Raw genomic sequence first — 18,591 nt, 5'->3', positions numbered from 1 at the left:
CTTTGCCCGTGCCAAGGAGCCTCAATGAGGGGGTGGCACATGGGCCCACTATATAACTGAGACCCCAATGTGGTGTTCCTTTAAAAACAACTACATACAATGAACCTCTAAATATAAGAAAAGAAAGAGAGGAAAAAGAGAAAAGGAAAGCTACAAAGCAAAGCTTCATTTGGAGCTAAAGTTGGGAAAATATGCAGATTTCTAGTAAAAGGCCTCAGGGTTTCATGCATGCAAAGACACCTCCATGCAGCCCCAGCCACCAGTATCCGAAATGAAGGACAGGAAACCAGGGGTCTGGCCCCATTTCCCTGCCTCCAGGAAAACACAATTCATAAGCCACCTCCTGCATCTCCCAGTTCCCAGGGCCGAGTCTGGAAAAGCACTTTGGGTTCCTGGAAAGAAAGGCCCTTACAAAATATCGGGAACTGACTGGAAAGCGCCATTATCTATTATCTGGAGGATGTCTGCGGTGTTTAAAAAGGAGCCACTCCTCTGCCAAGGTCAAGGACGTGGCCAAAAACAACAGAGGGGCTTCTTGGAGCCAGAGAGACACATGCAGCCAAACGCTGACAGACACCCCATGCTCACAGACCCGACAGACACAAGTGTCAAGACAGAGGGCTTCGGTGGAGGCTGCCCTCCTTTTCCTGGACCAAGCCCTCATATTGGGGCTGTCGAGACTTGACTCAGAAGAATTAAAAGCTCCTCTTCTCTATCCCCAAACCACAGGCTGTTACGCATTGGACATCTCCACATCAGACATAAGGAGAAAAGATAGAGTCTGATTTTAACAACCCCCTCCCGCCCACATGCAAGGCTTGGTGCCTCTTCCAGCCTGGAAAGCCAAGTTCCATTAGGGGACTGGCCTAAAGGAGCCCACCCACCTTGAAGTTGCCTCCCCTCCTGTCATTTCACCTACAGATGATTTGAAAATAGAGCTCAGATGCTGTCTCACTCCCATCAATTATAATCAGCTTTGCAGATGGCTTTTAAAAAATAAATCTTCAGGCCCATAAAAATGCTCCCCTACAAGCCCTGGCCTGGCCTCAAATCACAGGCCTTGTGACCACGCTCCCAACCAGCTCCACCATCACCCACCACCAAGACACAGGAAAAACAAGGTAACGGGGAGGAGCCTCCCTTCCCCCAGCCAGCTGCTCTTCCACCTCGAGGTGAACATTTGGGGCCTCTGATTTAGGCCTGGAAAGTTCAAAGCTGGGGGTCAGGAAATGGCACTGCCCCCACTTGGTGCTGTTCTCTGACCCGGCACAAAAACTCCCCAGCCCTGCAGTGCCAAAAGCCAACCTAAGTCCCCCACTCCCTCATCAATTTTCTAAATCGTCTCAAGGCTTAAACAAGAACCTGAAACGTTACGAGTTTCACGTGCACAGACTTTTAAAATCAAAATAAACCTGAGCCTCAGCTGCCTGGTTCAAAGCCTGTTTGGTTCCCGTTGTGACCACAAAGGAAGAGACTCTCTAAAGGGAAGGACAGACAGAACAGGTGAAACTGAAGGAACCAAAACAAGAGAGAAGGGGAGGGTGGTGCTGAATCTTAAAGCAGGGGAAGCTAGCTCCCAAAAGCTGGGGTCAGCACCAGAAGCGGCCACCAGGAACGCGGGATTGGGGAGGCCTCCAAGTTCAGGGGACTTTTGTCTATTCCTGACAGTTACTGCTTCAACTGAAAAACACAGAGAAATACAACTTGCATCCTTCACTACCTTCAAAACCAAGAAAAGTACCTTCACTGAGGCCTATGTCCATCCCCTTAAACCTCACAGACCCTCCTGTCAAAGACCTGGATTGAAAACCAACTCTACTTCCAGGCTACAGAAAGCCAGGTAAAGTCGCTTAACCTTTCTGAGCCTTACTTTCCCTGCATGTAAAATGGGGATAAGACCTCACAAGTTTGCTCACCATGATTACTGGAGAGAAAGCCACACATGGAAGCATAAATGTCAAAAATGTGCCACAATGAGTTGTCCTCTTATTTCAATTCTATATAAGCCTTGCCTCCCAATTCAAACATAAACTCCTAATAGCAAAGAGTGTGTCTGTACTTCTGGTTAAGAGCCGAGTTCTGAGGTCAATCTGCCTAATATTGGGCAAGTTACTTAACCTCTCTGGGCTTCCATTTCCCTGTCTGTACCAAGAAAACTAACAGTCCCTTCCCCAAAGAGTTGTTTGACAGGTGGAGGTAATCCAAACCATTCAGCCTTTAATCAGTGTGAACTATTAAGCTTTGTGCTTATTTGGAAAACCAAGACACTGTTAATAAATACTGGCTGGCTGGTTGGTTGATATAAAACAGGTAACACACCTTTCCAGCCTTCCCTCATCTTCTGTTCCCTCCCCAGGAGGTGGTCAGTGTTTACATTTACCTCCGAGTACCTTGGGCTTGTGAAATGCTTTGAACCAAAATGAATGGTTCCCTTTAAGGGTGAAGGGTACCAGCACCTTCATTTCCAGGCCTCTCTAACTGTGTGGCCGTGAGCATGTTGTTCTCTATCTCGAAGCTCAGGATCTCCATCTATGAAGTGTCATCATCCCACATATCTTACAAGGCTGTTGTCAACGTTAAATGCAGCCACTGACATACGCATCTGACATACACTCCATGTGCAAGAAGGGTTTCCCTAGGTCCCCCAGCCCTGACCTGTGGGTGACAGGCCTAGGGAAGACTCCACTCCCTCTTAATGGAGAACAGATCCCCACCCCTGCTGTAGCCAAGGACCAAGGAGGCAGTTTCCAGGGGAACAGCATCCTCTGCAATGTACGCCCGATTTCCATCCTCGGCTGCCTTTTATTCTCCTCCCACCTCTGTAGTGGGCCAGGTCACCTTTCCCCACGATTGCTAGGCAACCTCCAAGAGTGGTGCAGCTGCCTCCTTTGGGGGGCAGCCTGACCCTGCCCTCCCCTTCCCCTGCCTACAACCCTAAGGAAAGCTGCCTCACGTGGACTCCACCCTGCCAGCCCTGGGGAGAGCACATGGAGAGAAGCAATCCCAGGCCAACAGGGTTTACAGACAGAGATTGGGAAGGAATCTTCCCCTTGGACTGAGACTTGGAAACTGAAGGCCACCTCTCCCCATCCCACCCAGTCTTCTGTTTGCCTGTGCGTATCTATGATCTATTCTGGTCAGTTTCCAAGGAAAGAGCCACATCCTTCATCCCGCTTTCTACAAAAGCTCCCGCCCTTGTCTTCCTCTTCCAGGCTCCTCTCACTCATCATGAACCTGGACCCCAGCTCTAAACACTGGGCATGACAGAGAAGGGGACACACAAATGAGGGAAGAGGGACAAGGATGGCAGAAGCCATCAGAAATCCTGTGAATGCTTGTTTACCTCTGGGAGGTGGGATGACAAGCAATTGTCATTTTCTTCTTTATATTAGTTAAAAATTTCTTAGGTTTTTAAAAATTCCATGGCATAAAAGTCACCATTTTAAAACGTACAATCCAGTGGTTTCAGGTATATTTGTGAGGCTGTTAAACCACCACTACTATCCAATTCCAGAACATTTCCATCACCAGAGTTTTGTTTGTATACGTGTGTCTTGGGCTAAGTATTCTACCCACGCAAGCATTTGTTGTATAAGCAGCAGAGCAAAGTTGAGAAGAAGTGCAAATGCTGGAGCCCGACTGCCTGGCTTCAGATCCCAGCTCCACCACTTGCTGGCTGTGTGGGCCTGGAGGAGTTCTGCAGCTTCTCCCAGCCAGCTCTCTCATCTGCAAAATGGGATAACAGGAGGATCCACCTCACAGGGTTAGATGCGCTCATGCATGTAGAGTCCTTAGAACAGTTGCTGATAATTACCATGTGCTCAAAAAGGGGAGCCACTAGAATTATTACAAGAAAAGGAATTTTGTTAACTTCATGGCAGAATGGTGCATGCAGAAGGGGCCAGCTGGGGTCATGAATGTTGCCACACACAGCTTTGGGGCCTGCCCATCACTAGACCAGACTCACCATGCCCAGATAACCAGACTCACCCGCCAGATAACCCTCTGGGACGACATGAAAGGAGGGAAAGCAAGAAAGGCAGGGAAGGGAGAGCCTGAGCCACCCTCTCCATGCGTTTCCCCCCATCTGCTGAGAAGGATGGATTCCTGGGAGCCTGGACTTGATGCCCAGCCTGGGGATAGGTGGGAAACAGGTATGGTTTGGCTGTGTTCCCACCCAAACCTCATCTTCAATTGTAGCTCCCATAATCCCCACGTGTCACGGGAGGGACCCAGCGGGAGGTAATTGAATCACGGGGGTGGTTACCCACATGCTGTTCTCATGATAGTGAGTTCTCACAAGATATAATGGTTTTATAAGGGGCTTTTCCCCACCTTCGCTCTGCACTTCTCCATCCTGCAGCCATGTGAAGAAGGACATGTTTGCTTCCCCTTCCGCCATGATTTTAAATTTCCTGAGGCCTCCACAGCCATGCTGAACTGTGAGTCAATGAAACCTCTTTGCTTTATAAATTACCCAGTCTTGGGTATGTCTTTATTAGAAGCGTGAGAATGGATGAATACAGAAACCTTGGTCATGCATGAAGAAGGAAGAAGGAGGGGTTCCAGGGTGGCTCTGAGCCCTGGTTTACTATGTCTCCTGTCCCCACCACTCCTAAGGCTCCTTGCCTCAGTCAGAGCCAGGTTTGGCCAAACAGTACTTAGGAGGCCACCTGCACTGGCACCTCGGGAGATGGAGCCAGAACCCTGGGCTAAACTGAATCATGAGTGCAGTGGGGGCTGACCCATCTGCCAGAACTAAGGAAGTAGGCTCAGCGGGTTTCCTCTGCCCCGGCCTCTCTGCCGTGACCTCTCCGGGGAGGTGCAGACTAGAACTGCCCAAACCAACTCAGTTGGTGGGTTCCAGGACCCCACCAGTGTCCATGGTGAGTAACTCAGCTCAATCCACAGGCCCCTCTTGCAGAGACATGGCCTACCAACACCTCTCTGTGTACTCTAAAGAGGGCATAAAAGCAGGGCCGGTGGAGAAGGTGCGCTTTGGCTCCATACCAAGTCCAGGAAAACCATAGGTGGGTTACACATGGAGGCAGCTCAGGTGGGATTAACTGGCTGGGATGATCCCAACAATATCTGTACAGAGGTGTGGCCTTGAGAATCTGGTCTGTGACCTGTCCAGATGGCCTGGCCACCTCTCGCAGAAAGGTGAGAGGTCAGCTCTGGGAGGGGCAAAACAAATGGAAAAGAACAATGAAGCTAGGCATAGTGGCTCACGCCTATAATCCCAGCACTTTGGGAGGCTGAGGCAGGAGGATCACTTGAGGCCAAGAGTTCAAGATCAGCCTGGGCAACATAGCGAAACCCCCATCTCTATGAAACACAAATTTAAAACTATAATAGAAGAATGATAAGGGAGAGTAATAGGAGGGGGTGTTCCCCAGCAGGATAGTCACTGTTGCTTTGCTCTGCCCTTTCAGGCATCTCCCCTCTCCCCACCTCTGTTCTACATCACACACACATGCACACACACGCACGCACACATACATGCAGCTGAAATGCCAGAGAAAAGTAAGGCTCCCAGCAGAACTTCCTTCCTTTGAGATGCAGCTCCTATTCCACAAGCTTCTGCCAATGGCCATTATTGGCAGAGCCTGTTGCAATTCCGCATCTTTCTGGTTCTCTGTCTACCTAAACCATCATTTCCACACTCCACACAGCAAGCAGAGCATTTGATACCTAACAGGGGTTTAATGAACATCTACTGATTGCCTCCATGAGGAGGAACCATCCATATTCTCACCCTATTAAGGGCTGGGCTCTTTCCCAGAGACCCGCGGTAGCACATCTGTGACTAGGCCACATCTCAGGCTCCGGCTGCCCCACCCTGGCTCCAGGCCCCCAGGTCTTGTGTGACAAGTCTTTGAGCCAGACTGATGGTTTATGGCCCCAGCCAGGTGCCCAGCCCCAGGCCTTCCTCGAGCAGATGAAAAGGGGTGTCCAAGTCCAACACAGCCTGCAGAGCCTGCAGCACCTCCCCAGGAAGTCAGACTGAAGGGAGGGAGGTTCCTCCTCTTCCTCTTGAGAAGGTGGCAGCCATGCATCTTACAGGAGCTGCTAGCCTCATTCTCCTCCAAACCAAACTCCAGTGTCCGGCGACTTCAGCAGCCCCTTAGAGTACCACCATTTCTCAAAACTGGAAAATCTGGTTCTCAGGGCTCACCAGGCCTCCTCACACCTGCCTGTCTTACCGCAGCCTGGGTAGCAGCCAGAAGCAGCCCCCACCTGCCTGGTCTGAGGCCAGCTGGCCTCTGCAGCCCTATTCCCCAGTCCACCTCTCCTCAGGCTTTGTCAATCACTTCGCCAACCAATGGGGCAAGGTTTGGAGAAGGAGACACATCAGATGTTCAGATAAAGCAGGGCTGGGTTCACTGCTGGGAGGGATGGGTGGGGCCCAAAGAATGCCTCAGCCCGGGCCGGGGCGATGGCTCATGCCTGTAATCCCAGCACTTTGGGAGTCCGAGGCTGGCAGATCATGAGGTCAGGAGATCAAGACCAGCCTGGCCAACATGGAGAAACCCCATCTCTACTAAAAATACAAAAATTAGCCAGGTGTGGTAGTGCCTGCCTGTAATCCCAGCTACTAGGGAGGCTGAGGCCGGGGAATTGCTTGAACCTGGGAGATGGAGGTAGCAATAAGCCGAGATCACGCCACTGCACTCCAGCCTGGGTGACAAAGCGAGACTCCATCTTAAAAAAAGGAATGCCTCAGCCTGAAGATATCCAGAGTTAAATCACTTACAGGGAATTCCTACTGTGTGGCCATTTTCCCTATATAAGCTGACATGGTGGGGTTGTTTGTTTTTTAAGTACTTTAACATCTACCCTTCATCCCCATACCCAGGGAGTACGGTAGGCAAGGAAGGCTACCTTATTCCACAGGTGAAGAGATTGAGCCATCACAGAGGTTAAGGTCAGACGTCAAGGACAACGCAACTCCCGTACACCCCTAAACAACCTTGGCTCCTGCAAAGATGGGTTTATATACTATGGCTTATCTCAAAGCCTATTGGGTAAAGACCATAGAAATTCTGGTTCCTCCAAATAACATTTACTGAGCACTCACTATACGCTAGGTGCTGTGCTAAATCCCTACATACATTGCTTCATTTAAACCTCCACGCAACTCTATCAAGCAAGAACTATTATTATCCCCATTTCCCCATTGATATCATCAGGCACACAGCAGGTAAACTGACTTGCCAAGATCTCAACAGTCAACAGGGGGACCAAGATTTGGACTCATGGTGCACCCAGCACACATTTATCTGCAGAGTCTGGGACAGCCCCAGGATAGGTGGTTATCTGAACATAAAGCATTTCATTGCCTTCCCCGCCCCCAAGCCTGAAGTTGGGAGCCACGCATGATGCCATTTATTCCATTTTTCAGAGACAGTTCTAGATCAGGCCACCTACAGCAGGCCTGCCCCTGTGCTCAGCACTAGGAATTCAGCAGAGAACAGGACAGGCTGGGTCCCTGCCTCCACGGACACTGCATGGGGTGAAGCTGGAAGGAGAGCAGAACAGGGAGGGGACTAAGAATGGAGAGGACAGCCAATCCTCTCCTCTTTCTGGTTTTATTTCTACAAGGCATCACCCTGATTTTGGATGTCCCATCTCTCCCCAGGTAAACTCTTTTACAGCAGATCCTCCCCTCTCTGTAGTCCTCCACCTTGACTGGTGGCCTTGGCTAGCTCCTGCAATGGCCTAGCTGTCCAGAAGGAAGTGCAAACAACACGTCCCCTCTTCCTGTGACCTACCCTCACCTGTCTGCTGAATGGAGATGTGGGCCTTATTCACAACCACCTCTTTTCACTTGCCAACACTGCCTCTATGTTTAAACATCCATTAGCTCAACAAGTATTGATTAAGTTCCTGCATGTAAAAGGCCGCAGACTGGCACCTGTAGAAACACACATTAAACCAGAATCTTCAGGACCTGAGAAGGAAGAGAGAAAATAAAATTTAACAGCAGAAGCTACTATTTTACATATCTGTTCTCATCAAGCCAGCAAGGTGGGTATTAGCTCTTTTTTATAAGTAGGGAATTGGAGACTCGGAGAGGAACTTGCCCAAGGTCACAAGCCTGAAAATAATAGAGCCAGGAACCTACTCCAAGTTGATGCTCTCTCCAACTTGACCTACACTAGGTACACACACCTAAGAACATGAGCAAAATTACATAAGGGAGAAAACTGGGGGCCGCAGTCACCCTGAAAATAACAGCAGCTCCTAGGAAAAGCAACTTCAGAGCCCAGCCTCAAAGACCAGGAAGATTATGAAAGCTGGAAAAGGAGAGGAGTGCCTCTAATCCACGTGCTCTATCTGGAAGATAACTGCATTTTGTGTCTGGAGGCATGGCGACCAGCCCATGAACTCCGCACCGAAGCATTCTTTGAAAGAGGGACAAGCCTCGGCCAAGCCAGTGCAGCTCCTTGAGTCATGCCTCCTGCCTGCACAGACTTCTCCCTGCATCCACATCAGGCCATACTTTCACCAAGGAAGCATTTCTCAATGCGTCATTTAACCTGATTCCCCGGAAGAGTCCTGAGGGCTCCGTGGGCAGAAATGCATCCCATTTACAGAGGAGGAAACCTAATGAAAGTGCCACGAGAACGGGAGCTTGGTCTGTCTTGCTCAGTGCCCCATCCCTAATACCTGGAACTGTGTCTGGCCCAGAATGAGTGCTCACAAAGTATTTGCTGAATGATCTAATAATAAAAGCTCAATGAAATGGAAAGACTTGCCCAAAGTCTCACAGATAGCCATGGCTGCACCAAAGCTAAAAAGAGGGTCTTCTGCCTTCTACCGGTGACCTTTGTATCCCTTTACACTGTGTCCTCCTCTTCCCTTCCTCACACTCACTCACTGCCTCCTCTGGAACCATCAGCCTCTGTCCACTTGTGGACTCCGGTCCCACACAAACCCCGCCTCCCAGTCAGTAGAAAGAGTGTCAAAAGCAACATGTTTACCTTAAGTCTTATCCCTCACCTGTAATACTACCTCCTTAATATCAACCTGCTGAGAACTAGGCAGGCCAGAAATTCTGCACACTGAGGCCCACGAAAGATAATCTAGAGAATTAACAGGAAACAAAAAAATGTGGATCTGAATCTTCAGAGTCAGGCCCAGAGCTCCTTCTGTGTGGCCCCTCCATCAACCCCGCCCAAAGCACGTGTCCGCTCTCCTGGTTCCGAGATGCTCTGGCTCTGGCTGCCAGGCCCAGCTTTCCTGCCTCCCTTGCCAAGGAGGGACAAGTGAGGGGAAGGTGCCGGTCCCAAACATGGCTGCACCCCAGTCCCACCAAACACCAGTCTGGACTTGGAGCTAGTTACTTCCCCTCTCTGGCCCTGGTTTCCTCATCCTTGTGCGTGCCTGGCACATATCAGCAAATGCCAGCTCTTGGCACTGCTGAGTTTGCCTCCAGGATAACCCAATTTCCCAGACCACCTCTTCCTAGCTGGCTGCCCAAAGGCCTGGGGCACACCCACTGCCACCCAGGTCAGAGCCCTGGGAATCTATATTCTTCTCCCCAACTGCGTTTAATATATTCATTCATTCAGAAATATTAAATACTATGTTCAGGCCAGTGCTCAGTGTCTGTCCCCCAGGAACTTGGTCTCACAGTCCTTTTCCTGGGCAGTTCCTGGGGCCTAGTTCCTGGGCAGCTCTGTTACTCCTGCCCCTCCCATGCACGAAGCAGGTGCTCCCTAAGCAGGGATTTCTCTTTGCTTCTAAACCCCAAGGAAGACCCCAGTCCACCATCCTAACCTCACTTCTAATTTAAAATCCATTCGCAAGAAGGCTTCACCCTGAAATTATTAAAGAGCCTTCTGCCTGGTGCCCCATAGGGATCTCCAAATTACCCACTCACTTTTCAGTTCCACCCACAGCACCCACGGTCCCAGGAAATTAGCCAAGTGAGTGGGGGACTGTCTGCAGCTCCCCCAGTCCTCAGCTCTTACTAGGAAGATGACAGGAAGAGGGGGAGTTTAAGCAACTGGCACATTACAAAGAAATCAGTTCGAAGTCAGGGGACCTTCCCATGTCCGATGTAGATGACCGATGTCGCTGTATAGGGCCCAGCCCTGCATATAGGCCTTGGGCACCGTAGCCTAGGTCGTCCTGCTTTGAGGAAGCCCATTGTGTGTGTTTTAGATTACCTCTGCCTGTCTGATGAAGTGAGTAAAAGGGCTCGGTTTCAGGGCCTAGGATTCCTGAGTGAGCTAATACAGGATGCCTTTGGCTGAAAAAAAAAAACTTCAGTCGGCTCTATAAACTACCCCCCTTTTAAGTTTAAAAAAGGGAATGAATGTTACCATTTTTGGACATGAGCGTTCTCCCAAGCCCAGCCCTAACCGCACTATCCAAAGGGACGCGCCATCCTGTCCCCCCCACCCCAAACCCCATTCCCAGATCAGCCGGGGGGGTGGGGTGTGGAGGGAGGGTATGAAACGGGGAGGGACCGGATGGAAGCGGGCAGCCGGGAGGAGGGGGAGGGAAAGGGGTATTCAGGGTACGTGGCCGCCTGGGGGCACGGGCTCACCGCGCAGGCAGGAAGCAGCGGCAGGGTTGAGGCGCCCTCCCCCCACCACTACGAGTGGTTTCTGACCTCTTCCTGCCACTGGCCACTGTGCCCGGGTCCCATCGCCAGCTCCGAGCCCAGCTCCGAGCCCAGCTTCCCAGGCGGGGCGCGCACCCGGCACACCGCGCCTGCCTGGGAAGCAGCTCCGTGGCTAAGCAGGGATCCCCAGTGACTGGCCCCAAATATCCCCTAAGACAGACCCTCATTCTGGGGCCCCTCAACTCGAACCGAGCTGCCCACCTTTCCCGGGGGTCGGAGGGGCAGGACGTAGACGCAAGCCCATGTGGGTCTTACAGCTACCAACCCACTGAGTTAAGCAATAAAACGGTCTGCCGTCCTGACCCCGCCTCCACCAGGCCCGCGGGGGAGCCAGCGTACGCCCCCCAGTTTTCTCGGCCCCAGCCGCACTCCAGCTGGTCCTTCTCTAGGCAGATCCGGAGGCGGCCGCCGATCTCTCCGGTGGTCTCCCCTCGGCCTGGGGGGCCGCAGGGTCCCGGGCGGCCCGCCACTCAGCTTGAACCCAGGGCGGCCCAGGAAGTGGCGCTGCCACCGCACGCCATATGGAGAGGTGGCCGGGGGCGGAAAAAAGGGAAAATCGATCCGGGGCAAGCAGCCCCGAGCCGGGGTCTCAGCCCCAGCCTGAGGAGCACCGCCCCCGCGCAAAGCCCACGCGGGGATGGTTGCAGCAGCCGCAGGGTGGCCTGGACCACGGACCCCCAAGGAGACCTGCCCGCCGGCGGCGCCACCTCCCCGCGATACGGCCCAGCGTTCGCGGGCTCCGGGGCAGGGGCGCTCCCGCTTCCGCCAGGCGCCTGTAACCCAACACCCCACCTCGCAGCGGCCGCGCCGCCCCCGCCCCCTCCCGTGCGCGCCCGGAACCGGTTCAGAGCCCGGATCCTAGAACCCGGTGGGCAGAGCTGGTCGGGGCTGGGGGCTGCGGTGGGCGGGGGCAGCTGCTAACCTTTCTCTGCTGCTTCTCCCAGGCCGGGTCCAGGAGCAGGTCCCGGTCCCAGTCCTCTTCTGGCTGCATGTAATCGTTGGTTTGCTGAGAATCATAATGGTCCATGATGGTGCGCGCGTGCTAGGGGCTGGATTTCTTCCTCCACCTTCTCTCTGAGCAACGGCGGCTGCCCTGGCGTGGGGAGGGAGTAGGTCTGGGCTGGGCTGGCGGGGCCGGGCTCGCTCCCCTGCGCCCGGTTCCGCCGCGGCGCTGCTGGCGAAGGCTGCTACTGGCGGCGACAGCGGCGGCTGGGCTCGCGGACTGCCTGCCTCCGGGCGGGCGCTTGGACCTAATCTCCACGCACACTGAGCTAGGCGGACACACTTGCGCTGCGGGAGCCGAGGCGGGCGGGGGCGGGGGGAAGGGGCAGAGCCCTCCCGAGGCTCTCCATTGGCCAGGCCGAGTTGCCCAAACTTCCCCCCATCGCCTCTCATTGGGAATTCCTGGCATCCGTCAGCCAGGCTGCGGCGCATATAGGTGGACTGGGCGGCCCCCTCCCAGCGCGCACCCCCCCGCCCACTCCCGCGGTGCCCGTTCCCCCGCGGTTCATGTGACGCCAGCTTAAGCTGAAAGGGACTGAAGCCGGGAGACGCCTCCCTGAGCTGGGGGACTGAGTGGCAGGGCGCTCGGGAGCCCCAGGAGCCGCCGGGATTGGACCCGTTCCCCGCCACCGTTATTGCGCTCCCACGCGCGCTCCAAATCCCGGGGTGGGAGGGGGCTGGAGAAGGGACGCGAGGAAACCCGAAGAGCATGCATTTTTTCTTTTCCAGGGAATCTTGGTCTGGACAGGTCGGCACCCTAGGAAAGGGGGCGGGGTGGGGCAATGGAAAGGAATTTCTTGGGAATTTCATGACTCCACCGCCCTCCCCCGGCCCCGCCCCACCCCACCCCACCCTACAAGGCGCGACCCGGCTGATCCCTGCCCTGCAGGAGCCGGGTTTCTCGCCAGCGAACTGCTCTCAGAGGCTACCGAGCATTCCCGCCTCGCCGCAGGAACCCTTCCAGCTCGCCCTCGGGCTCTGGGGACCGCTCCACAGAGGGGCCTCCTGGAATTCCCTGCCGGTCTCCGCGGGCACACTTGGCTGGTTGCTGCGGCTAAAACTACCTTCGCGTGGCGGAGTCCTCCCTCCCCCTCACAGACACCCCGACATTCCCCCAAAACTGGAAGGGACGGCCCCAGGTGATCTAGGTAGATCTACTCCGTGCCCCCCTCCCACATACACACATCTGACAGATGGGGAAACTGAGGCTCAAAGAGCCGAGCGCGGAAAGAGCTTCTGGACTCCACAGGCCAATCCTGTAACCTTATGCCTGACAAACAAAACCTTATTGTCATTGGAGGAGGACGGAGGGCGGGAGTGACTAAATAGCTCTAACTTCTGCTTGCCACCTGCCAGGACTCCTTTCCCTGCGCTTAGTAAGAGCAGAGTATAAAAGCGCTAATGCCCGGGAAGGAGCAGGCCTCGCGTTCTGGCAGGCTTCTCTATGGGATCCTGGGTCGAAGAACAGTAGCAAATAAACCTCTCCTACGTTATGCACTGTATTGTGAACAACAGCTGTGCCAGTCTTCCACCCCAGCACCCAGCACACAGTAGAGCTTAATTTATGGATTTGAGGCTGGCCGCGGTGGCAGTGGCTCACGCCTGTAATCCCAGCACTTTGAAAGGCTGAGGCGGGCGGATTGCTTGAGCCCAGGAGTTTGAGACCAGCCTGGCCAACATGGCAAAGCTCTATCCTTACTAAAAATACAAAAATTAGCCGGGCATAGTAGTACACGTCTGTAGTCCCAGCTACTTGGAAAGCTGAGGCGGGAGAATCACTTGAGCCTGGGAGGTCGAGGTTGCAGTGAGGTGCATTTTCACCACTGCACTCCAGCCCGGGTGACAAAACAAGACTGTCTCAAAATATATACATACATATATGCATTTGGCCCTTTATATCCACAGGCTTCAGAACCTGCAGATACCCGGGCTCACTGTGAGGGACTTGAGCATCCTCAGATTTTGGTATCCACGGGGATACTGAAACCAATACCCTGCCAATACCAAGGGAGGACTGTATTTGTGACTGTATTTGTAGAATGAATGGCTGCATCAACTGCAAAAATTTAAATTTAAATTTAGAAATGCAAATATGTCAATTCAGAGGTGAGTGAAGGAGCTAGATGAAGAAGTTCACTGACAGGAAAGGCCCTGAATTAGGGGCTGGATTTTGTCCTCTACCTTCTCTCCAGGCTGATGGTGGATACCTGAAAGGCCACCCATGGAAAAGGTGAAGAAAATGCCCCCTGCTTCTCAGAAGAGCCGCTGCTGCTGTTGTAAGCAGATATCGGGTGGTGTCGCTGGCTGCATCATTCGTCAACCGCACACATTCATGTGAGTGTTACCCTTCAGCACTGTGCCTTCCAAAAGCCCCTGGCTGAGGAAACGCTGCTTCTGAGCCACAGAGACAGCTGATTTATGGACTATTTTATCACCACTTCTAAACTATGGCTCTAAACTTAACACAGAGGGTAATGGTAGTGCTGTATCCATTTATTCACTCAATAAATATTTGCTGAGCACCATCTGCGTATCAGGGAATGTACTAGATGGCACGTATATAGAGATGAAAAAGCCATAGTCCCCGTCACACACAGCCCAGCAGACAGACACAGAAACAAAAACATGATGTCGTGAGCTAGATGCAAGGAGAGAGATCTGACAAGGGTACTGTTGGAACAGAGGAGGGACACTGAACCCCGTGGGAAAGGAGGCTCCAGCCTTAACTTTTTGGAGGAGGTGAAACTTAAGTGAACCTTAAAGAATGAGAGTCAGCCAGATAAAGAGTGTGCGAAGTTATTCCAGAAGGAAGGACAAGCACAAGCTAATGCACAGGGACAGGAAACTGCATGGTATACAAAGGAATGTCTAGCATCTCAACGTGGCTGGACTAGAAATCCAAGGCTGGGAGGGGCAAGAGATGGGGCTAGAGAGGTGCACAGCAGCCAGACCATGAAGGCCTCATGTGCCAGGTGGAGTGTGGATCTAAAGGGAGCAAGGCTGGCTGGAAGCTTTGACACCAGTTGCAAAGCTGTTGCAATAATCCAGGTTGAAATGGAAAAGTGTGGAGAGACCAGAAATACTTAAGAGGTAAAACTGAAAGACCTAGGATTGTGGAGAAAAGAGAAGTGTTTTTGTTGAGAGATCCTATGCACTTTACCTATATTAAGTTCCTCCTATGAGGTAAGAGTTGTGTCTGTCTTATAGAGAAAACAAACTGAGGCTCAGAGAGGTAGTAACTAGTCCAAAATGGCACCAATATATGTGACTCCCAGACCCATGCCTTTAACCCCAGTGGTTCTCAACCCTAGGATATTTTAACAGCTCTGTCTCACAAGGGATATTTGTTGATGTCTGGAGTCATTTTGGGTTATCACAGCTGGTGGGTTCCTACTGGTGTCCAGTGGATGCAGGTTAGGAATGCTGCTAAACATTCTACAATGGATAGGACAGCATCCCCACAACAAAGAATTATCCAGGCCAGGCATGATGGTTCATGCCTGTAATCCCAACCCTTTGGGAAGCTGAGGTGGGTGGATTGCTTGAGGTGAGGAGTTCAAGACCAGCCTGGACAATGTGGCAAAAACCCATCTTTACCAAAAAAACAAAAATTAGCTGGCCGTGGTGGTGTGAATCTGTAGTCTCAGCTACATGGGGGGCTGAGGCAGGATGATTGCTTGAGCCCGGGAGGTCAGGACTGCAGTGAGCCATGGTTGCACCATTGCATTCCAGCCTGGGTGACAGAGCAACACCCTGTCCAGACAAGAAAAGAAAGAAAGAAGGAAGGAAGGAAGGAAGGAAGGAAGGAAGGAAGGAAGGAAGGAAGGAAGGAAGGAAAGAAAGAATTAACCAGCCCAAAATATCAAGAGTGCTGAGGTTGAGCAATCCTGCTTTAATCATGAGTTTATAGTTTAGGTGATCTGGTGAATGGTGGCACTACTACCAATTGAGATAGAACAGAAGAGGAAAATATTTGGGAACAGAATCATGGATTGAGTTTGAACCCATTGAATTTGGAGTGCTCTTAGAATGTCCAGATTCCATTGTCCAGCAAGCAGTTTGACTGCATAGCCCTGACCTCAGGCAAAACAGAGTTGAGAGTCATCTGCATATGGATGATATTAACACGAGGAGACCACCCATGAAGAATGCCCAGGTGGAGATGAGAAGAGGGCAGAACCCCAAAGAGCAACACTTAGCGACAGCAAAGAACAAAAACCCCTGAAGGAGACAAAGAAAATGGTCATCCAGGAATGAGGAGGGCCAGGAGTATATGATGTTGTGGAGGTCAAAGGAGTTAAGGTTTCAAAGTAAGAGGAATTGGCAATATCAGATATATTTAAAAAGTCTGGAAAGTAAGGCCTAAACAGTGTTCTTGGATATGACAGTTGAAAATTAATTGGTGACCTTGGCCAGTGGAATTTTGGCACAGTGGTGAAAGCTGTAAGTTTAAAGAGACATTAGGAGTGAATAAATGGAGACAGTGAATATAGAGGGGAAAAAGAAGTAGCTAGAGGGGCAATAGCTAGAGGTGAGTACTGAGATCAAAGGAGGATTTCTTTTAAAACTGGAAAATATGAGCTGTTTGAGAAGAAGAATTCGGTTAAGAGGAAAAAGTTGAAAATGTAAGCAAAAGAAAGCTGAGGGAGCCAGGTGGAGTGGCTCATGCCTGTAGTCCTAGAACTTTGGACAGCCAAGGGAAGTGGATCGATTGAGCTCAGGAACATGGTAAAAACCCATCTCTACCAAAAATACTAAAAATTAGCTGGGCATGGTGGAGTGCACCTGTGGTCCCAGCTGCTTGGGAGGCTGAGGTGGGAGGATCGCTAGAGCCTGGAAAGTCGAGGCTGCAATGAGCCATGATTGGGCCACTGCACTCCAGCCTGGGTGACAGAGCCAGACTCTGTCTAGAAAAGAAAAAAAAAAAAAAAAAAAAAGGGAAAGGAAAGTTGAGGGACAGCACGAAGTTCTTGCGGAGATAGAACCGTATAGGTTCAAGGACACAGGCTAAGGGATGGGCCACTGAACAAGAAGAAAGGCCCTCATCTGGCTGGGTAAGGTGGCTCATGCCTGTAATCCAAGCACTTTGGACGGCCAAGGCAAGCGGATCACTTGAGCACATTTCAAAACCAGCCTGGCCAACATGGTGAAACCCTGTCTCTACTAAAAATACAAAAATTAGCCAGATATGGTGGTTTACACCTGTAGTCTCAGCTATTTGGGAGGTGGAGGTGGCAGATCGCTCAGGAGGCAGAGTTTGCAGTGAGCTGAGATCTCACCACTGCACCCCAGCCTGGGTGACAGAGCGAGAGCTGGTCTCAAAAAAAAAAAAAAGAAAAGAAAAGAAAAAGAAAGAAAGACCCTCATCTGAGTCTGAGAAAAGGGGGGAGTTTTGATGGGTGAGGATGCTCACAGTGTGTGGGAAGACGGTCAGGAAGTAAGTTAAAACAATAACTGATGAACTTATCCTCTCAATAAGGGAAGTCCTGAGGTGGACCAAGGTAACACACTGACCCATCTTCTCACTCATGACCATCACGCTGTGAGATGATACTGGGGACTTTAGTCTCAGTATAACACAAGCTTTACTAAATATGAAAAATTAGTCAGGTGTGGTGGTGCATGCCTGTAATCCCAGCTACTCAGGAGGCTGAAGCAAGAGAATCACTTGAACATGGAGGTGGAGGTTGTGGTGAGCTGAGATCACACCATTGCACTCCAGCCTGGGCAACAAGAGCAAAACTCCATCTCAAAAAAAAAAAAAAAAAAGAACTGGATTGACACATGAGGTGACATAAAGAAGGGAGAGTGTCAGCCGCATGCCTGGCATGCAGCAGGCCACCTCAATGCTCGTAAGTTTCTTTTCCACCCTGCTATGGGTGACTGACCATGCAAGGCCCTGTGTGGAAACATAGACAAGTAGGATCTGCAATATTCTGGAAACTAAAAACACTAATAACCTCCCGCCCAGATATCTGGCGATTGCCTTCCTTGTATGCTGAGTTATTCTCTAACCTTACAGCCTAATGGTGATAGGCTCCTACGAGCTCTTTCTAAGAGCACAGGGCATATAGTCATTAGAGTGTTTGTAGAATGCTAGAAGGAGGTAGGAAATAAATCACTGTAGTTTTTTGGATTTCGGCCTTGGGAAATCAGAAATCTCAGTTTTGTCCTCAGTCCCAGTAGCAATATAATTAATAGACTTCTCTTCCCCAAACACTCATGGCATACCATTTGTGACTAAGAGAGTATACTTTGCTTTATTTTAGTCCTTGGTCCATTTTTTCTCTCACACTGTCTCTATGAAGCCTCAACCCTCTTCTTTCCCCCACTCAGTGTAACACGGAGCCTAGGACACAATAGGTGTTCCAGTTCAATATTCACTAAATGAAAAATGGCATCAGCAAAATTCCATCTCACTGCCTGTTTCTCCATCAATCCGTGGGAGGCTCAGGGAGGCCAGTCCTTTGCCATAGTCCACACAAGCATTTCCTAAGTTATTGGGCCTCCTGAGAACCTCATGAAGCTCGGGGTGGTGAAATTGAGTTGGCTGTCCCCAGTCCCATGCCCCAGCCAGTAGCACTCAGCCATCACCCACCAGGATGAATTCCTCCGCACCAGCTTCTGCTTCACTGGAACTGTTTGCCATAGGGCCAGTTCCTCTCCCTCCCACCAGAGACCAGTGATGCAGGGCCGGAGACACTCCGCAATTTCCCTCATGCGTGATTTCTAATGAGAGGCTGGCAGGAAATTTCCTGTGCTTCCCATGCTCCGCCCAGCTCTAGGGTCTCAGGTGAGAGAATATCTGGCCTGTCTGGCACACCTTTTTTTTTTTTTTTTTTGACAGAGTTTCACTCTTGTTGCCCAAGCTCGAGTGCAATGGTGCGTTCTCGGCTCACTGCAACCTCCACCTCCCAGGTTCAGGCAATTCTTCTTCCTCAGCCTCCTCC

At 51.5% G+C, this 18,591-nt stretch overlaps 1 protein-coding gene across 3 annotated transcripts in view; it reads right to left on the bottom strand.

Annotated features, from left to right (window-relative positions):
- The window catches only part of ACTN1 (actinin alpha 1), a 105,555-nt gene extending 93,314 nt beyond the window's left edge, over positions 1–12,241 (bottom strand). For 2 of the 3 annotated variants that reach the window (XM_003901964.4, XM_003901962.4), the window contains exon 1: positions 11,562–12,241. In XM_003901964.4, the coding sequence (XP_003902013.1) occupies positions 11,562–11,666 (105 nt within the window). In that variant the 5' untranslated portion in view covers positions 11,667–12,241. The remainder of the gene's footprint in view (positions 1–11,561) is intronic. The other variant, XM_003901963.4, reaches the window with a different exon arrangement.
- Between the last annotated feature and the right edge of the window lie 6,350 nt (positions 12,242–18,591).

Source organism: Papio anubis, chromosome 7 (genome assembly GCF_008728515.1).
Source record: "Papio anubis isolate 15944 chromosome 7, Panubis1.0, whole genome shotgun sequence".
In the NCBI taxonomy this organism is placed as follows: domain Eukaryota; kingdom Metazoa; phylum Chordata; class Mammalia; order Primates; family Cercopithecidae; genus Papio; species Papio anubis.
Note: the sequence above shows the minus strand (reverse complement) of the source record. Positions and strands in the feature narration are given on the sequence as shown.